The sequence below is a fragment of the Artibeus jamaicensis genome, unplaced genomic scaffold (assembly GCF_021234435.1).
Source record: "Artibeus jamaicensis isolate MK-2021 breed Jamaican fruit bat unplaced genomic scaffold, CSHL_Jam_final scaffold_847, whole genome shotgun sequence".
Taxonomy (NCBI): domain Eukaryota; kingdom Metazoa; phylum Chordata; class Mammalia; order Chiroptera; family Phyllostomidae; genus Artibeus; species Artibeus jamaicensis.
This window is the reverse complement of record NW_026522057.1, coordinates 27,382,789-27,410,334: the sequence shown is the minus strand read 5'-3', so window position 1 is coordinate 27,410,334 and position 27,546 is coordinate 27,382,789. Positions and strand designations below refer to the sequence as shown.

The following is a 27,546-nucleotide window of genomic DNA, read 5'->3' as shown; positions in this document are numbered from 1 at the left end:
GGCACGCGGCTTTCAGGTGTCAGGAACATGGGGTAAATTTGACAGCTCCTTGGCTTCCCGAGGACCAGCCGTCAGGGCTGGGGACACAGGTAAGAAGCTGGGTGCTGCCCTCTCTCCCCTGGGCCTGTTCTATCAGCAGTCCTGCTCTCAAGCACATAGGTCAGACCACGGGAAGGTCATGAATGTGGGCTGTGCCACAGGACCTCCACGGCAGGCCCTGGTCCCAGGGTACAGGCACATCTGTCAACTTGAGGGCAGGGCCAGGGCTGGAGCCAAAGCCCTCCTCACCCGCCCAGCCTGCAGAGCTTCAAGGGGCACAGAGCGCCAGCTGTGCCTGTCTCTGCCTCAGACCAGCCTGCACCCTGAACTGGCCAGGTAAGCCGAAAGCCCAAGCCTCATTCCCAAAGCGGGAAGGAAGATTTTTCCTCTAAAGTCTCATTCAATGACAACCTACAGACATTCTGGGTGTCCGCACTGCCTCCACCTGGCTCCTAAGGCCCCGCCTCCTGCCTTAAGCCTGCCTCAGGGAGCAAAGGCCGCTTCCCTCACTCCCTGGCCTACACTGGGCACAGGGCCAAGAATCTAAGCTTTATCTAAGAGGCGACAAGCAGGTCTAAGGGAGATGCAGCTCTCTGAGGACTTGCAGCCCTGGAGAACTGAGGGGCTGGGCAGACACAAAGGCTGCTGTGAGTGCAGTGACAACAGGATTCCTTGGTGCTGAAGAGTCTAAGGTCTGCCTGGAATTAGGACTGTCTCTGGTGTGCACCTCCCCCACGTCACAGCTCAACCCACAGCGCCCTCTGAGCCAGCCTAGGTGCCCACCTTGGTGGAGGGGGTCCTGCTGGTGGAGGTGGAGGTGTGAGTGGATGTGTGAGTGCTGGTGATGGTGTGGAGTCACGTTGAACATCTGCAGTCGGGCCAGAGGGTCGCTGGTCAACGATGCCATTCGCTCGGCGTGGATCCGCTCAGCCGCCAGTCTATCAGGGTAGCTCATCTCGGGCCGAAGCTGGGGGCCCGCCAGGGCCAGTCTCTCCCTCTCCAAGGGATTCAGACCCGGGTGGAAAGAAGCAAAAGGGTGGGGACCCGCAGTGGGGGGAATGGTGAGGGCGCTGTGCCGGGCGAAGTGCTCCATGGGGTTGGTGGCTGGGTGCAGGGGGTCCAGCTCTGGAGGCTTCACCTCGAAGCCTGGCTTCATCCTCTCCCGCAACTCTCGCTCCCGGATCTCCCGCTCCCGGATCTCGCGCTCCCGGAGCTCCCGCTCCCGGATGGTGGGGTCGACGTTGTAGAGGCCGGGCATGTGGTAGGCCAGCAGCGGGTCAGTGGGGTTGAGGGGCATGTAGAAGGGGTGGTTGCGGTTGGTGGGTGACATGACATGGGGCCGAGCATACTCGCTCAGAGTCCGAAGGGCAGGGGTGTCAGGCCCGATATATGGGGGCACAGCAGCAATGGTGGTTGGTGGTGGCTCAAAGGATGGCCGCATGTGGCCGGGGCCCCCGAGCTGGGGGTCGCTGAGGCGGCCTTCATGTGCTGCACTGGAGGCCTTCTGCTGAAGGAAAGGTGGGTGTGAGGGACAGACGCCAGCTGCCTAGTGTTTACCTGGCAGAGGTAAGCCCTGCTCTGTGGCTACCCTGCACTGACCAGTCAATTCACTCCCTCTACTCCGACACTGAGCGGCTTCTGGACCCAGCCATGGCCTGTGATAAGGATAAGGTCCAGACCCACTGTCATCGTCTCCTTTGTGCCTATAACTTCCTTTATGTCCTAGGTTTGACTGTGTACCTGTGAGACAAGGTACCTCATGGGAGTGGGGGTTCCCTACCACAAGGTCAGGTGCTAGGTGGCCGAGCTTACGAGAGTGCCATAGGGCAGGGCTGCCAGAGGGGCCAACGCGGCAGGTTAATGTGCCCAATGCCTGGCTCTCCCCCCCTTGAGTTTCTCTTCAGTTCCCTCCAATTACATGAGACAACAGTCTACAGGCCTGCCCACCAGGCTGCTGTCAACCGGCCTGGACCTGCCAGGGACCAGGAGGGGCGCACAGTGAGCCTCTGGGGAAGGGGGAGGTCCAGGACTGGCTCAGGGATGAGCCACAATCTCAGAAAAGCCTGGGATGGATCTCAGACAACACCCAATCCTCCATCTGTTGGGACAACAAACCAGACGGCCTCACCTAGAGCAGTGTGGCCCCAGTGTCCCCTGAGATGGCCAGTGCCCACCCCCGCCAGCTGCCCATCTGCCCTGGGTTGAGCACTCACGGCTGCTCGCTCAGCCTCCCGCTCTCGCTCACGCTCCCGCTCGCGCTCCTTCTCCTTCTCCTTTTCCCGCTCTCGCTCTTCTCGGGCTTTCTGCTCCGCCTCCCGCTTGGCCTTCTCGATGGCCTCCTCCCTCTTCTTAGCCAGTTTTGATCCCGCCAGAGGCATAAAGTACAGGTCTGACCGTGCACACGAGTTGTAACCCCGGTCCAGGTGTTTGTAGAACCTAAAAAAGGCCACATGGTTGTGGGGGTCCTGCCCAGGCTGAGTCCTTCCCTGGGTGGCCCAGATTCTTGTCACAGTACCTGGCTGACTGGCTGGCGTGGCTGGGTGTGTCCACCACAGTGGGTTCAGGGGATGGGCTCCTTGGAGGGGGTGGGGGGCTCTCGGGCTCCTCAGCATCGTCCAGAGCCTCTTCCTTGATCTGGACAGTGGGCAGTGGGCAGGCTGCCCCGCCAGGTGTGTTGCCTCCTGAAGAAACGGCAGCAGAGCAGGCTGGCTGGGCCGAGGGGCCAGGTCCCGCAAGTGGAGTGGAGGTAGAGGGGCAGGATGGAGGGGTGATTGGAGGAGGGCCTCCAGGGACGAAGGGGTGCTGAGTGAATGGGGGCTGAGGGGGCACCTGATGGAGGCCTGTGGGAGGGTGAGAGGCAGCAGAGGGCAGGCTCTGGCTCTGGGTCAGCACAGGGGGCTGGGCAGGGGATGAGGGCAGGGGCTGGCTCTGAGGCATGAGCTGCAGGGGTGGGGGGTGGGCAGAAGGGGGATGGTGTGTAGAGAGGGAGCTCAGGGGCTTCAGTGCTGGAGGGGGTGGGAGGTTGGCATTCATGGAGAAGGGGGAGGGCCCTGAGAGATGAGGTGGATGCTTGTGAGCCTGTGGTGCAGGCAGCTGGGGGATGGGTGTGGTGGGCGGGGGCTTGATGTGCGGCATGGCCAGGGGTGCCGGTGGCAGGGGCTGCTCCCGTGGGGGCTGCTGGGGCTGCAATGCTGACTGAGAGGCTGGGGGCTGCAGGGAGGCGTGAGGGTGAGCTGCTGCCTGGGAGGCTGGGGGAGGGAGGCCAAATGGCTGTGGGGGGCCTGGGTGCTGCAGCAGGGCCCCAGCCTGCAGGCTGTGAGGGCCGGACGGGCCCTGACTATGCAGTGGGGGCTGGGTGTGAGGTGGGGCAGAGGTCTGGCCAGCTGGCCCAGTCAGAGGCTGCAATGGCGAATGCGGGGAGGGCAGCCGCTGTGGGTGCAGGGCAGGTGCCTGTTGGATGTGGGCATGGGAAGCAGGACCTGATGGAGCCTGGTTAGGGGGCTGGGAGGCTGAGGGAGAGCCCTGTGGAGGAACTGCAGAGGGCGTGGGCCCTGGTGTGGGAAGCTGGGGGGCTCCTGGTGGGGCTGTGGAGGGAGCTGGAGTAGCCCCATTGGAAGCCTGCAGGGCTGGGGGCTGGGCCTGCAGGGTCTGCTGCTGGGCAGAGGAGTCCGAGTCACTCTCATTGTCCTGGGGGCTGGGGATGCTGGGGGACGTGCTGCGATTGTCCTGGTCGATGTCTTTGGGGTCACTGCTGCCCTCATCGTTGACACTACGGCTGTCGGAACTCTCTCCCTCACCTTCGGATGGTGAGTTGGGCCGGCTGATTTCCTGAGGCCAGAGAGGGGAGGTGGAGGGGGAAGCTCTAGTCTGCCCTGCGTGGCCAGAGCCTGGCAAGTGCACAGCGAGCAGCAAGCTTGGCCCCCAAGGACCAGTGGTCCCACCCTGACCCGGCCACCTCCCAGGGAGAATCAGCTGGCAGCTTCTCCAGTGCATTAGCTGCCAGCTGCAGTCAACAAGGCCCAGCCACAAACTTCACCTGGGTTTTCGTCTTCTTTGAACTGGTCCTGTCAGCCTCCTCTGTATCAGAGGCCACCTTGTCCCGCTGGCGCTTGGTGCTCTTCAGAGGGGATGAGGCTTCTTCCTTCACCTTCTGTAGTGGAAAAGCCCACAAGGAGGATCAGGCCAAAAGAGGATGTCCCAACAGCCTCTGAGGCCTTGGGTGCCCCCAAAAGTCAGTGTTGGTAACTGAGCTGGACCCCTTTCTCTAGGCCCCAGGCTGCAGTGCCAGGCCAGGGAAATGTTGATGCCCCGGTAGGCTCCACAGATGACCTATGGCCCCACATCTGATGCAGCTGGACACCGGTTCCAGCAATCTAGGTTTTCATGGGAGGGTAGGGAGCCCCACTCCCCAACCCAGAACCTCACCTTGGCCAGCTTCTTCACAGTTTCCGCTTTACTGTCATTGCTGGAGGTGCTGGCAGCGCTGGGGGAATTCCGGCCACTGGAGCGGATGTCTTCATTGATGGGCGAGGTGCGACCATCAGGGCTGGCTGGCTGCTTCTTTCGACCACTGCGCAGTGTAGACATCTACCCACCCAAACCCAACACTGGTGACACTGGACCCCAGTCCCCACATGGGCCACCTGAGCCCAAACCACATACAGGGGCATCAAGAGCAGACCTTACTGTCAACTTCAAAGCAAATCCCAGCCACTTGCAAACAACAGGCTCCCTGGCTTTGCCTTGGTGCACCAGGCCAACAAGGAAGGAGTGAAGGGAGGAGGGGTGAGCAGGTGGGTTCACACGGAAAAGAGCAATTCTTGGCTGAAACCCAAAGCACTCGTCTCTGGCACTGTCAGACTGACATGCACTGGGAATGAGCAGGGCTTTCTGAGGAGCCAACGTCAGTTGGGGACCATCCACTTGGCATGTTCTCCAGAATGACAACTACACACAAAGTCAGCCTGAAGTCACCTTACCCCTAGTATTTATTCCATGTAACTGCCCAACCAAAACAAAACAAATGCTTGCTGATTTCATCTGACAAGATGGAGAGTAACCCAAAGACATGAGCTCAGCTCCTAAAACCACCAAGTGCTTCAGCATGTTTTGCAAAGCTATGGGCTCTAAGCCACGCTGGTCCACCTGCTCCTCTCTGGGCAAGCAGTGGCAGAGCAGTCAGCATGCTAGGGTCAGAGAAAGGTGGATGGTACCACCCACCTGCCTAAAAGAGTCACTGGGGAGGCCAGCACTACAGGGAAGACCCTGGCGGTACCCTTGGTCCCCAACCTGGGAAACCCTTGCTCCCAAAGGTCCCTGCCACTTTTTCACCCTGGAAGACACAAAGTCTCTTTATGAAAGGAGGAGGCTATGCAGTGAGTAAAAAAAAGTACCCAAGTTTCTAAAACTGGATCAAACATTTTTAAAGAAGCCTGTAAATTTCAAATCCCAGAGATATGCCACAATAGAGATGCCCAGTCCAGGGCCAGAGGCAGGTGTGAGGGCCTTGGAGAGCCTGCCTGGAGGCAGCCCCAAGACCATGTCCCATGCAGTGGACTCCCCCATGCAGAGGGAGGATGAGAATAGGGGCTGTTCTCAGCCCCACAGGCAAAACTAACACTGCTGGACAAACCATTTCAACCTCAGCGGTCTGCTTCTCTACCTAAAATGAAACACTTCCCATCCTCCTCTTGCTGGGCATAGCCCCCAGCACCCTAGTAGCCTGGAGGTGTGGTCAGGAGCTTTGAGGCTGAGGTTGCCTGGCCCTGGGGACTCACCGAGCCTCGACTCCGCCGAGTCCTCATGCTATGTTTCCCACTGAGCCCATCCTCTTCCTCTTTGACAGGTTTGAACATAAATGGTGGGGGGTCCACAGGCTTCTCGATGGGGGGGAGCTCGCCGTATTTCTTGAAGTGGATGCGGCAGTCTGTGCAGAGCAGGATGTTCTCCCGGCCCCCGTGATGCCAGTCTTTGGAGGCTGCAAGGGGGAAGAGGGGTGGGGACAGAACCCCCAAATCCAATGTCTCTGGAACATCTGGATGGGGGGCCTGACCTGGTGCCACAAGAGCCTGCGCTCTGGGCCTGGACAAACCCCACCATTCCCATAGCTCAGGGGCTGGTGCTGCCCTATTTTCTCTCTCCCAGGGCAGGAGAGAGGTTCAGGAATTTTCTTCCCCACTTATCTTGGGGTACCCAGGAGGAGCTAAGAGCAGGCGCCCCAAGCCCAACCTCGAGGAAGTCTGTCCAATGCACTGATCAGCACTCTGTACTGACTGCTCGACAGGGGAGTGAAGTAAGTTGAAATTTCCCAATTCTCCAGGGACCCTGAAGCATAAAGTCAATGTCGAAGCCCCACTCACTGGTGCTGAAGCAGTGGCGGCAGGCGTACCCCTTCAGCTCCTGCTCGCTGTCCTCACTGTCGAAGTCGTCCTCGCTGGCTGAACTGAGGTCCACTGGGCATAGCAGGCACACAATAGGGTGAAGGAGACCGTCATACTTGGCCTGCCCTAGGCTCTGACCCGCCAGTCAGAGTGACCCATTAGGCTGAGGTGGGACACTGAATTCCACAGGGCTAGCCATCAGAACAAAGAACTTGTGTGTAAGGGGTGGGGTGGGGGGCGGGGGGGTTCCCAAGGGTCTGCCCTGCTAAATTGCTGGGGCTGGAGCCACATCTGAAACCTGGGTAGCAGGCACTGATACCCACAAGTTGTGAATTTGAACAGGGCAAAGAGCATCCGTATTGCCCTCCTGGCACATCCAGGTTTCCCCAGGACCAGCTTCTCTGCCTAGAGCCACCCCGCCAGCCCTAAATGACTAGATCACTTCTTGTTTGTGTGTGCAATATAAGCGACCCTTGGAGGTCCATGCCCTGGGCCAGGACAGAACTGGAAGGCAGCACTGCTGCATCCTAGTCTTTAGGGGCTAATGGGTATGGGTTTCCTTGTCATATAGCTCATCATACTGGGACCAACAAGAGGATCTTGGTAAAAGCAGGACAAAAAATAAAGAATGTTAATCTGAACTTACTGCTACAACAATATAAGTGCAATGAAAGCTAAATGGAAAATTTCCTCTGAAGTTATCCAGACACCTCAGGCTAAAGCCAAGACGAAGACCAAGACTTACTTTTTGAAAAAATTAAAATGATATTGAGTTTTCTAGACAAATTTAAATGAACAAATAATCGGTAAAGCTCTCCTACTAACTGCCTAGTCAGTGCAACACTCAGGCTGTGCTGCACACTCGCGTGCATGCACACACACGTGTGTACACAGTTTCTCAGGTCACCAGCTCCAGGCTGCACTGGGACAAGGACGCCTGTGTATTCAGGCCCAGAGCTGGGACACATGTGTTGGTGCATGTGAAAAGTCCTCCACTTACAGAATTCACTGGAAGGGGGTCTGGAAGGTGTGTTGACGGGTGTGGACGCAGTGCGGGTCTTAATCCTCCTGAACACAGCCTGCCTACGGTGTCTGCGGTGGGCCCTGGAGCTGGCTGCTTCTGGGGTTTTCTTCCAGTAGTAATAGAAGGTGATCAGTTCCCCCTGTAAGAGAGAAGAGCTGGCTGTGATGAAACTGTCCAGACGAATCTGGTTTTCCCGGCCCCTATGTTGGAGAAGAAGCTGGGTTTATAACAGCTATACTGGTGACCAGGACAAAGAATAGTTTGCTTCTAGAGTCTTGAGAAGTTGCTTAAGATACAACCGCTGAGCTGCCTAAAAGCTGCACAAATGGGGCCTGTCGCCTCAGCCCAGCAGAGCATGACCTGCAGATATCAACAACATCCGTTCACTCGACGAGCACTTGTGGGCGCCTCCTACATGCCAGATGCCACCACTGCTCTAAGCAGGGGAGGTGCACCGATGGCTCTGCTCTCCAACTGTGTGTGTGTACGTGCTCACACATGTGCACAGATGAGTTCTTCACAGGTTTCCAGTGAAATCACATGGATGTGATGAGGAAAGGCCTGGCCAGGCAGACAACTCCAGAGACAACCTAGGATACCACTGAGGTGGTGAGAAATTAGGGCCGGGGGGAGGTCAGGGAGAACAGAAACCCAAACCCGGGAAAACTGCTTGACAGCCTCCACTCCGATCTGAGTGCCCACACTGAGACAAGCTGGCACAAAGTCCAAAAGGCAAGGACTGGGGTTTGGCAAAGAAAGACTGAGAGGACAGTGCTGCTGATGTGCAGATGAAAGGCCACATGTCACAAGGTCAGTCTTCAAGGCAAAAGGACCTACTCTGTTCCATCACCCAGCAGAACGAGCGGTAGGACACCTTAAAAAAAAAAAAAAAAAAAAAAAAAAAAGGCCCCTTTTGGCACTGTGCCCTCCAGGGCCAGCAGGCCAAAATGGGTTAAGTAACATTCAGCTAATCCTGGCTGACAAAAGACTGACTTCTTAAAACAAACACCCCAAGATAAAACACCTTTAAACTTTTAAAATACTACTTAGAGCAGCAAGAGAGCTGAGATCACATTGATCTCTAATTAAACAAATATTGTGGAAAGTCAATTAACTTGGCAGGCCATAGTACCCCGAGAGGCTCCCTGGGGGAACCTGCATCCCAGGGTGGGAGCTACCTGGCCGGAGCACCGCAGCCCATGGAAGGTTCACTGAGTTGCGAATGGAGGGGCCAAGAAAGAGAAAAGATTTTGTTCTCCAGTTGTAAATATGAGTGTTAGGAGGACTGAAATAGACAAAGAAGCACAGACACCACACAACAAACTCTAGCGACTGACAGTGCCCAATCAGATGAGGTTTCACCAAAAACATTCCCAAGACTTCAAACACAATGATTAGTAGCTTGGTAGAGAAGTGAGCAGATTTTTGGTGGGAAAATGGCTTCTGCAAAGCAGGTAATGTGTCTGCTGAGCACTCATGACCCAGGAGCTGGAGTCTACGTCTGCATTCTCTGAGGAAGAGAAACACGGCTGCCATCAGAGCCTCAAAGGGTCAGCATAAATGCATGTAGCATGTCTCTCTTTGGAGCTGTAGACATGTTTCCTTCCAGAAACCACTTAACTAAATGCTAGTGACTGCAAATATTTAACAGATGAAGCCCGACCTCAGGCCGATGAGGCCAGGAGCCCACCACCAAGGACAAGCACACGAATGCCCACACAAGTACATACCCACTGCAGCCCCTTTTTGGTGCCATGAGATGGTAACTGAACGATGGGGAAAATGTGGGGGCTGTGCTTGAATTTCTGACTTGTCTACCGTGTCATTCTATAAATGTAGGCTAAATGTCCCTGTGGTTGACGAGACTTTCCTGAGCCAACTGAGGCCATGATCCAGAACCTCTGGCGCCTGCCTCCTTACTACTTACCTTCCTGACCTGGAATGTCACTTATCTATACTGATCTTTCGCTGTTGGCGGCTAGAGGAACAAACTCAGAAACCCAGCAGGGAATTAAGAAACATGCTGACATGACACTGATCTGGCTCTGGTTGTCCTATGAAAAAATACAGAACAGAAGCCAAAGCAGGTCACTGTCACCTCTCAAATGCTTTGTTAGAGCAGTATGCTCAGTTTAAAAGGGCAACTGGTACAGTAAAACCAGAGCCCAATATCGAAGGTGGAAAGATGCACAAGATGACCCGAAGTGACTCCTCCCACCTCCTGCAGTGGTAGCTGTTTTGGGGCCAGTGGTGACAGAGGCCTACAGTCTCTTAAGGGAACATGTGAAGCAATAGGAGATGGAAGGAAATAAATGTGGGAGAGAAAACCGGGTGAGAGGGCGTCATAGGAGTCCCTGTCAAACCTCAGTCTTACTTCAAGGCTGTTGAAGAGCGGCCACCCTGACATTTCTACACAGCAATGGTCTGAAACACAACACTGCCTCACACAGTCACCAGGGATTATTTCTACTTCTTGAACATGAGCTGCACCCCCCCACTGGAATTTATTTATTAAAAACTGTGCATTTATTTTCACGTTTAAACTTCAGTCACCTTCAAAGCACTCTCCATTTGATGCAATACGCCTATCGAGACATTTTTTCCACTGCTCAAAACAGTTTTTGAACTTAATTCTGATACCTTTCAGTGCTTCTGCTGTTTTTGTTTTACTTCTTCCACACCGGCAAAACCTTTCCCTCTTAGGGCTTTTTTCATCCAGGGAAACAATAGTGTCTTGGGTTGAGATCTGGCGAATAGGGAGGGTGTGGCACAGGGGTCATGCCATTTATAGCCAAAAACTGCTGAACACTCATCGTGGTGTGGGCAGGTGCACTAGTAAATCACCCATTATGAAATGGGCAAATGTGTTGAAAGAATCTCCCCCCCACAAAATTTTACTGAAGCTGAATGCAGCCTCTCACAACAATGCCAGCTGGTACACTGATCCAGATGTTTCCTAGAACACTCAGTGGCAGAAGCCTGTGCTACAAGGGGCCCACCCTCCAGAAGATAATTCTGGTTTTTTTTGGGGGGGGTGTCCCCCTTACATAAATGTCTTAAAAGAATTTAAATGGTTTTAAAAGATGGCCTAACTTACAGATTACAAGAGAAAAAGCCAGAGTTCAGCAAAGCTACAAGGCTGGCCCAACACTAAACATCAGACAGAAAAAAGGCTCAGGAGAAGCCCAGACTCACAACTCTAAACCTTTAGTCCTGCACAGTGCCCCCATGTCCTCTTCTAGTATGTGAAAAATCAGGACACACAAAAGAAACCCAATGTTGAAATGTACATCAACTTTCTGTCACCATTTAAGTGACGGCTTTTTAAAAATAATAGAACCATAAGAGATTCCATCATCTGAGTGCCAAGGATCAAAACGACCAAGCCAGAGACTCCTCTGTAAGTCTAAAATTAGCTGATAAGAAAATGAAAAAATATAAATTCTAAATTCAGGAAAGATGGGGCAAGCCATATCCTAAAAATGTAAAATGCTTAAACCACTTTGTAAAGCTGTTTGGCAGTTCTTAGAAAGCTAAACAAACATTTACACATGACCCAGTGATTATTCTGCTCCCGGGCATTTACCCAATAGAAATAGAAATGTGCTCTCATGCAAGGACTTTTACACACACATTCACAGAAACAACCCAGATGGCCCGAGCAGGACAATAGGTAAACACTGTGGTACACCCATTCGCCGGAATACTACTTGATAGTGAAAAGGAACAAGCCACCGACACACATGAATAAATCTGAAAAGTATTGTGTTGAATGCGTGCGGCCAGATGCAAAAGGGTACATACTTTATGACTCCATTCTAGAAGAGGCAAATGTGTGATCACAAAAAAGGAAGTCGGTGGTTGCTTGCCTGGAGTCTGGAGTAAGAAAACTGCTTATAAAGGACACCAGGAAACCTTCTGGGGTGGTGGGAATATTCTATAAATCAGGGAATATTCTATAAATCAATTGTGGCATTTACATGGATTTATACAGTTGTCAAAATGGACTCAACTACACCACACTTAAAGTGGATACATTTTGATGGTTTATCTATAATATGCATACCCATCATACGTCAATAAAGTTAACCAAAAAAAGTCCAGACCAGGTTTTATGAGCTGCCGCTCAACCACTGTTATATCTATGAAGGGATTAAATGGTGGAACGGAGCAAATCCAGGAGGATTAGAGACAGCATATTGGTGACTGCATGGGTGGCTAGGTCTGGAGCACAAACAAAAGAACACGTCAGGGAAAGCTTTGGTTCTACAAATAGGCAGGGAAGTAGCTCGAGCTGCACCAGGAATGAAGTCAATTGAACTTTAATCAAACATGCATAGTGTGTTCTGCAGAGACCCATGGCACATAAATTCAGGGAACAAAAGCTGCTGCGGAAATCAATAGCTTACTGAAACATTAACACAGGCAACCATTGATCAAAAGGCAGCTCCACAAAGGCAGCCTTGCAAATTAGCTCCTGCTTTTGCTTGCAAGCAAACACTGAGGTATAAATGTTGTCGACATGAATGGCCTATAATGACCGTTTTGTTCCCGGCACTCTCACCTCATCTCACAACAAGGCCTCACAGTCAACATACCGCACATCTCAGGGCTGTAACTGCATGCGGCACGAGCAACTAAACTGGTTTAGTGCCTGGGCAAAAAGAAAAAGAAAGGGGGCAAAGCCATCCCCATTTGCCAGCACTATGGGCTGCAGCTCTTGCCAAGACAAGTGCTCAAATCCACTGGACTATATTTAGCCGATTCTCTCTTCCTCTCCCCCCTCTATACTCCATCTCTCTCCCCAACTCCTCTGCCTTTTCTTGGTGGTGGTGTGATGGGTCCTCTGGATTTTACTAACAGGTCATATGAACAAAGCCACTGGCAATAAGAACTGGCTCCTGGATTTGGGTAGCAGCCCACTCACCCTCTGCAGTCCCCAGGCAACCCTCTCAGCTGGGGTTGGAGGACTAGGCACCATTAGGTTTCTCAGATTTTCCATCAAAATAAAAACAGGGGGTGGGTGGTGCCATGCAGAGGAATAAGGGAAGAAGACATAAGATGCTCAGCTCAGTGCTCTATATGGGGGGGGGGGGGGGGGGGGGCCCTGGGAGGAGAGAAAGAAAATGAGACCCAGAGAAGAGTCAGGTTGACAAGGGCTCCAGGTACCAGCAGATCAATCACAGGCCACTCCTGGAGTCATTAGGAGGAATGGCTCCTCCTCAGGCACCATTTTTCTTTGGGCTTCCCCATGTCAGCCTGTGAGTCCATCATGTTCACTCAGCACAGAAATGATCAGGACAGGCTCCCTCTATGGTCCCACTGCCTGGGCAATCTGGCTGAAGCAAAAGGGGCTGGGGCCGCTCAGCCCCTTTCAGTTAAGATCATAAGCCCATTTCAGGTAAGATCAGCTGGTATGGCCTGGGCCCAGTTCAGTGTTAGCTCAGGTAAACGAGACTGTAGGCACATCCAGGACCCAACTGTGGGCAAGCAGACATGGGAAAGGCTGGGCACTAGAGGTGGGAGTTGCCAGCCTTGTAGCTGTAGACAACCTGACGGGACCTTCGTCCTGCCTAGAAGCAGGTCCACTTACCTGCAGGCACATGGTAGGCACAAACTTAACTGCTCTTTAATATCCCAGAACAGAGTGTTGAGGAGGGAAGGTGCTGTAGGTGCTGTAGGCATTTCAAGTACTTGAGGCTCATTCTCAGCAAGCTTGTCCATCTGCACTACTGAGCTAGGATCCCCTGCCCCAGGTGTTGTTATGCTTTTAGCCCAGTGCTAACTTCTCAGATAAGAACCCTCTGGGGAGCTGACATGGAGGCAAGAATAGGAAGTCAATTATTTTGGATTCTGGTCCCACAGTAGAAGCATAAGGGTACACCCAAGATTGAGTCCAAATTTTTGTGAATATAACATATTATTGCCATACCACCCACAGGAGTCTGGACACCTGAGGTTGGGGGGATGGTTGGGGGGTGCATGGTAGATGATGAGGTCCAGAGCCTCCAGCACAGAGTCCAGGGAGCCTATGTACCTGCATGTCTTCTCTTTACAAGCCAAGGAAGGCCTCACCTTTTAGAAATAACCCTCTAAACACCGCCCCTTGTAAGTGAGTGTACAGATACAGTAGTCCTTTACCTTCTATTCTCACAACATGGTTCTGTGACCAGCAAGAAAAATGATGATCATTGGCCTTACCGTTATGCTAAGGAAGGCCCTGGAAAACTAGTGTCCTCCTCCTCATACAAATAAGAATGGGGATGCTGGAAGGAAGTAATCTAACCCAGATCCCTGCATGTAGGGAGTGCCGAGATGCCAGCTCAGAAGGTACCCAAGAGAGGCCTCTCACTGCTGGTGAGGGAAAGCTGCAGCTGATTTCTTCTTTGCCACCAAATTTTCAAAAGGCATCCTCTATGGGCCTAGAACCACCTACTAAGAAGAGTGGGCAGCACAGGAGATGGGAAATGGGAGGCAGGAATAGAAGCTGTACATGGATAACGACATTATAAATACATACACATATATCTGAAGTTATTTTTCAGGACCTTCAGGCCCACCTACCATTGTCAGGGGAAAGGACTGCAAGTATGCGGGGGGACAGGAACCCCCATGTGGCAGGGCTGGCACACGCACCTCCACACACACCTGACACACCCCACTGCAGGGTTAGGAGGTGTTTAGAAGACATTCTCTTAATACTTTGAGACACATATATTAACTGTTTTGATGCCAAATAAATACTTGAACATTAATATATAGAGAAAGCACAGCTAAATGATCTCTATACAATGCCTTGTTTTGAAGAATGTACTTCAATTACCATCTGGCTCCTCCTTGGTGGTCCAGATAAAGAGGGTAAAGAAAACCATCACCTTTTTTCTGGATAGAATGGAGATAAAAATATTTTTTAAAGGTATTTGTTTCCAAGGAAGAGTTCCAGGAAGCAATGAAACAAGGGTGCAAACCCAACAGGGCAGGAGACAGAAGGAAACACGGCACAGAGATGCCTCTCAGACTTTGTTCCCCAACCCAGGACCCTGAGGAAAGGAGACTCTGCTATGGGAGCCAGTCCTGGGACAGCTGCATGGGAATGAGATGTGTCCCCTAAGCAGAGATGCAGGAGTGTGTGACCCTGCAGCCAAGCTTGGCCCTCCAATTTCCACAACCATCCTGCCTGGGAATCACAGCCACATTGTTTCTTGGTAAAAACCATTAATTCAAGGGTAGTGAAGCAAGTCAGTAAAATTTCCTGGCACAGACTCCCATGTAAGTCATTCTTTCCTTTCACTCCCTGAGGATTCAAGGGCTGGTTCTGACAACTATTCAGAACGTCTGAGGTGAGAAGCAAGGCACTGAGTAGAACCACCAGCCATGTTTAGGGGCAGCCACCTTTACACATCTCTTTCCAGCAGGCAACTGGTTGTCTTCCAGCAACCACTGTGGTAATTAAAGCAGTGATCTCCTGGGCTCCTTCTTTTGTTAACCAACCAAATCCCCTAATCCCTAAAGGAGCCCCGACACTGTCAGCAGCTCTGCTGCTGATGGTTAAACACCACTTCTGTGGTCTCAGAGTGCATTTGGTAGAATGATGACCCACTGGAAGGCACACAGCAGAATTACAGGCCTCCTGCAGGCACGAGGCTAGAAAGGCACCTGATCTAACATGCTGCCCAAGAGGGAGCCTGATGCAGGGATAGCTGGCTTCTGGAGAAGGCAATCCCTCCTGTCCACCTCCAGCTCCACTCCTGGGGAAAAATGGAAGGCAAGGGAGGGAAGGGAAGGCTCTGGAAGTACATGAAGGTCTCCTGGGTTTCACTTGTAATGATGAGGCCACTCGAAGATGCTCGTGAAGATGCGCCTGAATCAGGCAATTCTCTCGCCCCATTAAAAGTAATTAATCCCAGTTGGGCAGGTTAACAACTAATTTTTTTCATATCTATTACCACTACATTTGTACATTGTGAAGGAATTCCAACAGACTTAGTATGTTGTTTTTCTTTCAATCAAAGTTGTAATGAGATTTCCTAAGCTCTACATTGCTTTAGTGGCTGACTTCAGCCACCTGCAGGATCCTACCTTTGGTCCCCCACCCACCTCCACTTGGATGTCCAGAATCGAGGTCCTGGCCTGTCCCTACCCCTACAAACACTAGGTCAGTCTTCCCAAAGCCCAACTCTGACCTTGTTACTTGCCTCTCCAAATTACTGAAGGCTCCAGACTAACCGAACAAAGGCCCAGCTGTATTACAACTTCTTCCAGGCATCTCTCTCTGTCCCAGCAGACCATCTCTCCACCCCTCAAGACCTCTGACTCATGCCAAACGAGATGGCCAGTCTGCTGTTCATTCCTCAGCACTTTTCTTCTGCATGCGGCTGCAGCCTTACGAACCCCTCACCGCTCTATCACCTTGGAGTTTGAGTCCAGGTCCTCCCCACCACTCAGGTCACCCCAGAGGCCATCATTCTGCAGAGTCTTCCTTTACTCTGCTCCTCAACCCCTGGAGGCCATCCCCAGGTCCTGTTCAATGCCCCTCCACCCTGCCTCTCCCCTGCCTTAGACTGTCCACCTGAGTGAGCCTGGCTGAACCCCCAGGCCTGTGATACTTCATCTGTGAGTAGCACAGAGGGTCTCCAGGACAACATCTTGAATATAATGAATACTCACTAAACTTGACAAAATGAGTAGTTTGTGAGAATAAGAACCACTGAAATTAAATCTAAAGGATAAAACTTGAGAAATAGGTATGAGATTACCAAGTTTTTATTTTGCCGGGTAAGGTCATTAAAAGTAACTGCCTCCTGATCTCACCAATACTTCATCAAAGAAATTACATTTTAGCTCTAAAAAAAATAGAAAAGAAAGGCCATCTCCAAATAAGAAGAGTTCCTTAATTTGATATTCAGCATTACGAAAAATGATGGCATTGTTCTTATTTTTCACTTCCCGTGGGCCAGGAAAAACAATCCTCGCGCCTGCACTGGAGTCTGAAAGCAGCTGCTCTAAAGGTGGTGTCTCCGGCTGGCAGGAGAATGGGTTCGGGAACCCCAGGCCACCACTTCCTCACTCAGCAGCTTACTTACAAACCAACAAACCGCTGGGCTATGAAATCTACCATGATGACAGCTAAGCACTTTCCAGAGTGTGTACTTTCCAGACCTGAATATGTTTAGTCCTCATAGGTACCTGACAAAGATCTTCATTATCCCTGCTTTACAAAGGTGAAAACCAAGGCACCCACAGTGAGTCAAGTCATGTGGTCAGGCTCACAAGGCTTCACGTGACTGCCCTGGGGTCTGACTCCAGAGTCTTATGATCTTAGCCACTCCACTATGAACTAAGGGAAAGTAGCCATCTGTGTTTTTCTAAGCCAGGGGCTCACGTTTGAGTTATCTTTTATCTGTGGAATTCAGTGCAACAGCATTTTAACCTCTTACCTGGACCCTACATAGTTGTGGCTGAAGAGTACAAAGGAGCCCCGTGCATTCCTGACCCCCTCTGGCTGGAACTACTCCACCTCCCAGAATTATAGAGACCACAGAACCTTCAGGGGAATCAAGATCAGAAGCACAGCTGATGGGTGCAAGTGTGCATTGGCATCAGCATTATGCACGAGCCTAGAGAAATAGTTTCCACTTCCCATGCCAACAACAAACTCCACGGACTGTGAAAAGGACCCTGAGCACGCCCCCGGTGACCTGCTCACCAGGCCTCAAGTCATCTGGCGGCTTACGCTATGGGAGAAGTCCTCTGACCTATCTTTGGTTCTAGGCTATATGCTACAGAGTTGCGCCAAGCAAGTGGCCTTCACAGCCCTCTTGACCCCAAAGCAGTGACTCTTCCTTTCCTGAGGAAACTTGAGAGTTTAGATCAAGCGCAGTCCCTCAAGAAAAGGCTTCTCTGCACATGCTACAGAGCATCTCTCCAAATTACTTTCAGCTAGAAGCACCTAAAGCAGCGGCATTGATCTGGGCCCAGAACCATGAAGGTGACTCAGGGCCCTGGGGATGGATGTCCTGAACCTCTCTACACACTTGTTGCTATCTGCCCAGGCAGCTTCACTCAAAAAGCTATTTATCAATCAAGCAACAGAAAGTTTTCCACTTAACCAAAAACAATAACAACGATTAAAAAAAAGACAGATTTGGAAATGACTAATTTGAAAACAGAGATCAAGGCCGTCACCAATTGGTCGGAAGCTCATCCCGAAAAGAGGGACTCCCAGCCACGTGTGGGGCCCACAGATACCTGGGCAGTCCTGACACAGTGACAAGACCGCTCTTCACCAAATACAAAGTCACACACAGCACCCCTCGGGGGCCTTTACTTTTTGTTCTTCTGAGCTATTTGTTTAAGTGAAGACTGTTAACATTACACATGAACAGTCCAACACCAGGAATCTGTGTTCTCTGTAGGGCCTCCCAAACCCCAAGATTTTGTTCACTGAATCCATTTTCTTTCCCACAAGCTGAATACTTCATTATTTCCTGAATCTGTTTTATTGGAGTTCAGCAACAGGGCAAGTGGGATTTCACTGCTGCTGGTTCTATCACGTCACCCTTCTTAATATTTTCTAGTTCCTGTAACAAAACCACAATTCTACCAGGAAAGGGGGAGAAAGGAGTGGGAAAGGGGGAGGGAGAGGAAAGAAGAAAGCCATAAAACTGTTAAAGCCTCCATTCTCCATCTCGTAAACATTTTTCTATTTATTGGCCTTTCATTATATGTGCAATCTTATTATCCCTGCACAGTATCACAGTGACATCCGTCAGGGTCACCCTATAAAATACACACTGGCAATGTAACACTGAATGACAGGAATGGGACAGAAGATGAAGGATGGGCACTGGTGGCAGCTGCAGGATGGTTTACAGGGATCATCACTTACATCTGTGCATTTCCCGAGGTGATAATTGAATGACAGGGGCTGGAGGGAAATCCATTTTTGAGCTCAGAAAGGATAGTTAGGAGAAAAATGTTTTTGTATTGGAAGCATGTAATGACTACCAGGAAATGAGAAAAGCTACTCTAGCAACATTGCTTCTTATATTTTATGTTTTTTATGGACATACAGCAAATTATCAAGTATAATCCATTTCTGCAAGTTGAATTTTAAAATAAAGAACAGATTCCCTCATTACAAAAAAAGGAGGCAAAAGGGTATTTAATTTTGTCGCTTTATCACATTTGTTTAATAAAAGAGCAGAAGCACAGATTACTCTTCAAAGTAAAAACACAATTACAATACCACCTCCTCCCCTTTAGATGCGAAACATGTCATCCATTTCACCTGGATTTTGGATTTAACATGCAAGGTGCTCTGACCACAGCAGATCAGTGGTCCTAGGCCTCCGAGAGATTGCTCTGGGTTGCTGCCACGAGCACGCATGCCACGGTTTAGAAAACATACACAGTATGACCCACCGTGGTGAAGGACGTGGTCTGCAAAATAACTGTGCAGGCCACCCTCATCCGTTTGTGATCTAGGTTTGGGAGGCTCACACTTCCCAGTTCCTACCTAGGTCTCCCCAAGGGTTCTCTTCCAAGGTTGGCTGGCGCCCCCAAAGAGGTCCAGAAACACACAGTTGCACGCCTACCCCACGTTTACTGGAATGGGTGTGGAGCCTGGAGGGCTAAATGTGGCTGATTACCCAGAGGAAAGCTGGAGCTTCTTTGGCCATTTGATAAACATCTTGAAAAAGTCTGCTCTGATCTCTGAAACAAACTATGTGGTAGGGACGACTCTGGGGCTGATTGGGATCTCTTCCCTTCAGGGCAGTGTGGCAGAAACTTATAATTAACATGCCTTTATTTGCATCAAAACCCTTACAGTTCTTGTTCTGGAGACAAACCACCACATCATTGTGACCTCAGTCACCTGAGTCTAACCACCTTCCTCCTCTGGACTGATGTGAGCGTAGCAGAAAGAGGTGGGGCAAAATGCTCCTGGGGATACCTTCACTACCCACTATTTTCTGTTACGGTTGGTTCGAGACATCAAGGTATTCTTGGTCTGCTCTCGGGAAGTAATTTTTCCTTCACGACCCATATGTTGTTAAAAGGTTACTCTCGGGCCCTGGCCAGGTGGCTCAGTTGGTTGGAGCATCATTCTGTACATCAAAAGGTTTGATTTTGGGTCAGGGTGTATGAGAGGCAACTGATTCATGTTTCTCTACCCCCCTCTTCCTTTTTCTAAAATCAATAAACATGTCCTCAGGTGAGGATTAAAAAAAATAGGGTCACTTTTGGGCAATAACCATCTCTAACAAAAAGTTACACAAAGGGATGAGCTCTGTATTCTTATTATTCATGTCTGAAATCCCAGAAAAGTCAACAAACTTCTAATTAATTTAAGAGCTCTAAAAGCTGAATAGTTTCCATTTACAGAAAGCCTCAGAAAGTGGCATTTATTCAGTTCACCTTTCCTTCTCAAAAGAGGTCAAAGTCCTTTGCAATGAAGGAGAACAAAATGGCAGCAACTTCAGACATGAGCTCTTGGCCAAGGAGCCCTCCTGTGCTGACGGAGGAGCTGAAGTCAGGGCAGAGAACCGCACTCCAAAGACCCGTGTCTCCGGGCCCTGGTCCTGAAGAAGCGGCTCCCCCTGAGAAAGCTGCTCCAACACCTGTCAGGACCTCTGAAGCCTCCATCTCCTACCCATTCACTTCTGGGCAAAGGGGGCTGGTGGCTTTCCCATGTGTCCTGCCTACTGGCCAGACCCTGCACACAGGCTCCTGGAATGCCTTTCCCCCGGGTGCTGGGAGCCCACTACCCGGGCTCCATCTGGGGTAATCCTGGCATCTCATCATTCGAGACATCTCATACACACTGTCTTTCCTGACCCACAGGGAGCGAGTTTCTCATGAGTCTCCGTGATTACTGACTTTCCTGTGTAGCTGTGGGCCCTTGGATGGCTCAGATGTCACTGGATCTGACAGAATAGTAAGTTACATATGGCTACAGTTAAACCTTCCTCTGAGGGTCATTGAGAACACAGCACAGCTCAAAGCCAGGGGAAGGGGAGCACACCTTCCTGTGGGGTGCCAGGCGCATCCAGGCTTTCTGCTGGCAGATACCAGGAGGCTCTTGGGTCATGCTCTCAGGCTGGCTGTTCTGCTAGACTCTTAAGGGAAACAAAACTGAACTAAAAAAGGACAGCCTGCTGGGTTGTAGCCTGGAGCACTGTTGGCGACAACAGTTACCCTAATGCCAGCAGAACTGGGCAGCACTCAAAGCTCCCTCCACATAGAGGAGAATATTCACTTCCAAGCTTAGGCTGTGGGTTGGTAATCTTGGTCAAATGGCCTTTCTCAAGTGGGGTTTCACCTGTGAACCGCAGAACTCAGAAAATGAAGTGACTTTTCTCAATTCCCTTAGGAATGAAACACAGTGAGTACCATTCTAGATGAACAAGATATATATTAGTATATTACATACAATGGATGCTTAGCATACTAGGCTTAACTTTCAAAACTCAGAATGGGAAAGGCAGCAGTGGCTGTGCAACCTTGGACAGGTTACCTAACCCCTCTGGGTCTCTGTTTCTTCACTCCACTCATTGCACTGTGATACTGAGGAGAGCTGATGCAAATACAACACTTGGTATGGTGCTCATCTGCTGTAACAGGTACACCAATGTTGGCATTATTATTATTTAATGTACGACAGTGGGGCAAACAAAAGATCACAGTGATGGTAAGTGGGCGCAATGCTTACCTACTTCTGCCCGACTGGGAAGAAACTGTACCACTGTCACAAATAAAACAAAGTCCCAAGTAAGAGAAAGCACATAGATTCTATTTCTAGAAACAGCAAAAGCATCAATAGTTTAAAAATCTGTCTCAAAAAAGCAGAACTGAGCTGAACTGGGTGAAAAGAATACAGCTATATTTAAGAAACAAGGATCTGAACGATTCAAATGCTTGCGCTGGCCTATGAGGTGGACTGGTTGATTTCTGGGGCTACCCCCATCCACAGGGCCACAGGCAGAATCGAGCTTTGGGTGAGGCTAGAAATCTCACGGGTGTGTCCAGACAAGACCCACATATGTAGATTAGCACTGTCTGCTTCAAATGACCAATTCTCATTGGTACCCATTAACCTACATTCAGCACAAACCCAAACACTACAATGGGCCGGAATGCACCTCTGGAATCCAGTAACCTCACACACAAGGTTTTACCTGCCTGTATCCCTATTCCTGTATTGAGTCCTTTCCAGTCCTCCATTATTAGCAATGTGTTCATGGGAAAACTAAGTCACTTCCTGGAGACTCTATTTTCTCACCTGTGAGCCACGGATGCTTCAACAGTAACTCATTCCTTTGTACGGCTGCGGGTGGGGTTAAAGTGCTCAAGGGAGGCCTGGCACATATGCTCAGCAAATGACAGCTACTATTTTCATTCTGTTTCCATTTGGAAACAGTACTGTTCAATAATTTTAAATGTTTACAAAATCTTTTAAAGAATGGTCTGTTAAATGACTTCCTTCGTCTACTGTATTGCAACCCCCCCCCCCCCCCCAACTCCAAGTACTTCATTTAGTCAAAGAGCAAGGAAATGCCAGGCATAGTGAATGACAAGGCTGTTTTGGGCAGGTTCATGGCAGGAAAAATGACTCAGGCCAAAGAGATCAACACTCTCCCCAAGGATCCCAAACAGAACCACCAGAATGCATACCTGTTAACAGCCTCACTGGGGCAATTTAAAAAGTCTCGTCTCTGCCCAGCCCAGGCTCGTCCTTAGATTATCAGCAAGATAATGAGAACGCATGGTATTATTACCCATTTGAAGAGGAAGGAGAACAAAATCCATGAGAATGTCCTACTAATCTGAAGCAGGCTACTCTGGGGTTTATCAGCTGTGTCTACACTGCAATGCAGAATTAGCTTGATAGATTGGAAAGGTCCAGCATAGGGGACTTGCAACATACCATTATTTAATTTCATGATACCATAACTCCACTCTTAAAAGTATCAAAGAACATGTACTTAGGTTAAAAATTACAACTAACAATAATGAACTCTATTACTGAACTTTAAAAATATTCTCTGGTAATAGTGTGGAACATACTAGAGTGTCATAAACCTCAGGTTAAGAATTGTTGGCATGGATCACAAAATCTTTAAGCATCAAGAAAGTTGAAAAGACTTTAGGAGTTTAAAAGTCAAATAGAATCTGTGTTTCTAACGCTGAGCTGAGGATGGAAACAAGCATCATACAACTTACTGTATCACCTTCAAAGCATCCCTGGGCCTACTGACGCAGGGGGTCTGGGCCCTACAATCTACTCCAGATCGTGGCTGTCCCTTGGCCGCTCTGTGCTGTGCGTGATTGGGATTGAGTGAGCTGGGACAAGTGTGAAGTTCAGTCTGTCCCTGAGTTACCCTTGTCCTCTTCAATGTCAGTTCCTGAATGCTTTCCTGCTATAGGGATTTGGCGGATGTGTCTAGAAAATATATGTGCTGCTCTGGGGAGACTGGCTACTAAGGCACCTGCATCCTAACACAGTATTAAAAATAAGAGCAGGGATTCTTTCCTGGGAGCTGAAGCAATCATTTCAAACAGTGACTCACATAAAGAAAGAGGTTAGCTGCTTAAGGCAACTAGCAGAGCTAAGAGGTTGTAAACTAACCCCAGAGAAGAGGAAAACTGGAGTATCACTTAAAATTCTCATTACATGTGATCTGGATCAGAAAGGCTTCAATGCCACAACCAGATATTTTGAAGGCTCTCTCTAGTTCTAGGAAATACCACAATTCTGTACACTTTTACTCAATTGTTCTTGAAAGGCTATTAATAACGAAGACAGGCTACATGTTTTTAGTCCAATGACTTGAACTCTAGGAAGACCCAGTTAAACTTTATGTCTTACTCCTGTGGGCACAAGTGAAAATAGTATGTGCTTTGTATTGGGTAACAGAGGTTGACAAGTGACCATCAGTATGCCAATCAGGGCATATTTCTCAACTGATGAAATGACCACTATCATTTTAACAACAGTCTAAAAATGAACCCGGAGCAGTCTCCGACACGTCCCGCTTGCCACATTCTCCTCCAGGGTCTGCCTGCCCAATAGCAGTTCTGCAAGACTATTTCCACCAGCCATCAAAATCTTGGAGCCTGCATATTCCATTCCTGGAATTTCTAGCAAGACTAGGTCAAGTGTGGCCTTGGGCCTATGCTGCTCTTTAGAGGAAGCATGAGGGAAAATGTAGCTCCCACACTGTTTTACTTGCACTTTAGAATTTAATATGTTCATTGTCTAAGAATCAAATCAAAAGTGATCATACACATAAACAATGCCAATACCTGCCATAGTGTAATCCTGAGCTGACTATTAATGTCCATGGGCCTGCCTGCCCTTTGTCCAGGTCGAGAGTCAGGTTTCCTCAGGAAACCTCAGGCAAAGCACAGCCTCTGCCAAACCAAAACCAACCCAAGAGAGACCTGGTTTAATTCATAAATATTGAATGGTAGGGGGGCAGGCTACTGTCGTATTTTAAATTCTGCTTTAATTCACAAAGAAAATACAGGAATTCTGTGCGTGCCAAAAAGTACCCTGAAAAAACCCCCAGCCCTGGCCAGTGTGGCTCGGTAGGAGTGTGGTCCTCCTGTGAGCCAAAAGGTCGCACCCCCAGACCTTTTGCTTCAATTCCCAGTCGGGGCCTATGAGAGGCAACAGATCAGCGTTTGTCCCCTGCCCTCTCCCCCTCTCTTCTCTCTAAAGTCAGTTAGTATGTCTTTGGGTAAGGATAAGGAGGAAAAAAATTGTATCAAATAATGTTGTACCTTCTAGTTCCTGGTAGCAAAAACAACACAACACAAAACAAATCCATGGCCTGAATAGGCCTGACGTGGCTGAACATCGACCCCCCCTGCCAAAAACCCTGAGTCAGAGTCAAAAGAAATGCCAGGTAAGTGGCAGCAGTTTCCAGGCTTCCAAGCAGGTAAGGAAAGGAATTTATATGAATTTAATGTACACTCTTGTCCCAAGTCAAAAAATCAACATATTTAATAAAATTTGTGATACTTTGGCTAGCTTCTCCTTAAAAATTATTCTTTAGAGCCAGAAAGACATAAACAAACAAAAATATATTACTGCCGAGTCCTGTACAAATCTAAAGGAGAAAATAGAGCCAAGATAACTTCCCAGGAACCTCTCTCATTCTAAGCCAAGACCGACTTCCCACATTTCCCCACTAACAATGGTATGAGCATGCATGAGGTCCTCTCAGCTGCTGCAGCCCCACCCCATAAAGACCAGCAAGGCTTCCACCTGAAATATGGCCAAGACAGGATCGCAAACAGCCAGCCAGGGTTTCCTTTCTGGAGGCAGCCAAGTGAACAGTGGCCCCAAATTCTTAGGGCTGGATTTTCAAGCAAAGTTTATTTCAAACACATAACATAGGAGACAAAGATTTTGAAATCTAATTTATATTCTCTCAAGGGAAGGCTGCAATTTGAGATACTGGAACTGTGTGGAGAAATATTTTATAATGTGACCTGGAGGGGCTGTCCAAGTAGGCAAGGGAGAAACAAGAAAAGCCCAAAACTCCAATGGATCTAGAGCTGCAATTCAATGCAAGTCATTCAAAATTCCAACTTGCAAGTTTGTGGAATGTGACAAGCTGTTTCTAAAACCTTATAAAAAGCAAAACTACAAATAACAAAGATATTCTTGGAAAAGAACAAGGTACGGGACTTCCCACACCAAATATCAACAATGAATTCTAAATCTAGACAGTAAGGTACAGGTAGAGGGTAGATAAATAGACCAATGGAACAAAACAGAGACACACCTTTCTGGAAACTTCTTTTTTGATATAATGGCAATGCAGATTAATAGAGAAAAGGCTGGACGTCTAAAAGATGGTACTGGAACACTTGGTTACATATAGAAAAACAAACAAAACCAACTGTTTCCCACCTCACACCCCAAACAATAACCAATTCCAGGGGATTAAAGCCTTTAATATGATATGCAAAATTATAAAACTTTTGAAAGACAATAAATACAGAAGGCTGCCATTACAAACATTAAAGAAAGATTTCTTAAACAATGCACTCAAATCAGGAAATGCGTGAAGTGCATCAGTGCATAAAGACCGATAAATTTAACTACATTAAAATTAAGAACATACTAGTTCTATCATAAAGAACATGAAGCTGAACCATAAACTGGAAGTAGATATCTGCAACATACATGTTTTAAAATAGAAAGTTATTCACAACTTACAAATAAAAAAATTCAATTGAAAAATAAGTGGAAGATTTATATCAGTCCTTCATGGAAGAGAAACAAATGGCCAATAAATGCATTACAAGAGGCCCAATATCAGTAGTAACCAGGAGATTACAAATTAAAACTACTGAAATATTTTTAAACTCACGATACCAGCAAACATTTTAATACTTATCAACTTTGTAAAGGATGTGAGATCACTGTACTTCATATACAGCTAGAAAAATTGGTTTTATTTATTAGTAAAACAGAAGTTATGCATAACCCAGAAATTATATCCCTAGTTATACCCTAGAGAACCTTTTGCATACACACCAGGAGACATGTACAAGAATACTCACAGAACTGTTACAACAGCAAAAAAAACTGGACTGAATTAAAATGTCCATCAGTAGCAGAAAAGTAAATGTGTTACATTCATACAATGCTACGAAATACTGTAGAACTACACAATACAATTGAACCTCAGGATAAAAGTGAATGAAAAAAGCAAGATGCAGGGGTATGTTGTTCCTTTGTGATTCCATTTACAGAAAGTTTAAAAACATGCAAAACCAAACAGTATGTTGTATTAGGATACAAATGTTTGAGGCAAAACAGTAAAGAAGAGAGAGGGGATTATACAAGAATATTCAAGGAACAGTTGGTTGCCTCTGAGTGAAGAAGATGGAGTTGGGTTGGGGAGGAACACTCCATGCAATCTTAAAGTTCTTGGTAATGCATGGGAATTTGTTCTTTTCTTATTTTCACACCAAATGCATGCTGTATTTTATAAAGGCGCTTTTTTAATTCCACAATATTTACTAAAAATGGAAAAAAACCCTAGAAGATTGTCAGGCACTCCAATTCTGCCATTTAAAAAGGTTTCTCATTTCTTTAGAGCATTTGGAATTACATGCAAGTACTTTCTGATCATTGGACAGAGGGCTTATTCGGCCCCTTCTCAGCTGTTTCTGCACTGCTGACAGTGTCCTCTCCTGGCCCTCCCTCTTCCCGCTGGCCCACTGTGAGTGTGCTGCCCCTACACAATGCAGGGTTGCTTCCACTCGCTTTGCTTTCCTGTTCTACCTGTGTGCATGTGAGCTCTTCAAATCCACACCTTTCCTTTCCTTACTAGCCCCAGTGCCAGAATCACTGTTTTTCTTAGAGAGAAACAATATGTGTGCTCACAAGGGTGACATGGAGTTCTCGTCCCTCTGCCCCCTCCCCCAGCAGGTTAAGTCTTCAAAATTATTCATATCAGCTTAAAATAAGCCACGCTGTGCCACAAGAAAAGGCCAAAAATGACTACTCTACAGAAGCCAACAGTTTCCAAATAATTCCATAGGAAAAGTAGGCTCGAACTGAGTGAAGAATGTATCTGTGAACTCAAGTCAACACATTCTGTGTAAAACGTGGAAAACTAAACATGTATCTGGAGAGACAAGGTCCTAAATCCTAACCCCCAATACTCATTGAGCATGCCATGTCACTGTCCTACTCCTTAGTCAGTCACTTCGGAACCCCCTTGCCAACCCACTCATTCATTTAAAGATGACTTTTGCCCTTCAGCTCAGTGGGTACACCTGTGTTAGTGAAGCTCAGCAGGGGCCAGCAGGCGTGCTGGAGCCAACGGTGCTGCGCGCTTTCTCAACTTCCACTCTTGGCCTGCTACAACCCCTTTTCTATGCTGCATCTTAATGAGTAAGATAAAATAGATTTTAAAAATCTACCCTGATATTACCTCCCTGTTTGAAATTCTTTAATGGCTTATGATGTTAGTTACCATGATTTTACTTATATATGGAATCTAATGAACAAAATGAACTAACAAGCAAAATAGTGACAAACTCACAGAAAGTAGGCTGACAGCTGTGTGTCAG

The 27,546-nt window shown here is 48.6% G+C and overlaps 1 protein-coding gene across 8 annotated transcripts in view; it reads right to left on the bottom strand.

Annotated features, from left to right (window-relative positions):
• Positions 1 to 27,546, bottom strand: part of RERE (arginine-glutamic acid dipeptide repeats) — a 387,180-nt gene that overhangs the window by 4,289 nt on the left and 355,345 nt on the right. For 7 of the 8 annotated variants that reach the window (XM_053660331.1, XM_053660333.1, XM_053660334.1 and 4 more), the window contains 8 exons: positions 7,420 to 7,582; positions 6,399 to 6,491; positions 5,817 to 6,016; positions 4,465 to 4,626; positions 4,076 to 4,189; positions 2,555 to 3,867; positions 2,253 to 2,475; positions 823 to 1,546 (listed from right to left, as the gene is read on the bottom strand). In XM_053660331.1, the coding sequence (XP_053516306.1) occupies positions 823 to 1,546; positions 2,253 to 2,475; positions 2,555 to 3,867; positions 4,076 to 4,189; positions 4,465 to 4,626; positions 5,817 to 6,016; positions 6,399 to 6,491; positions 7,420 to 7,582 (2,992 nt within the window). The remainder of the gene's footprint in view (positions 1 to 822; positions 1,547 to 2,252; positions 2,476 to 2,554; positions 3,868 to 4,075; positions 4,190 to 4,464; positions 4,627 to 5,816; positions 6,017 to 6,398; positions 6,492 to 7,419; positions 7,583 to 27,546) is intronic. The other variant, XM_037154213.2, reaches the window with a different exon arrangement.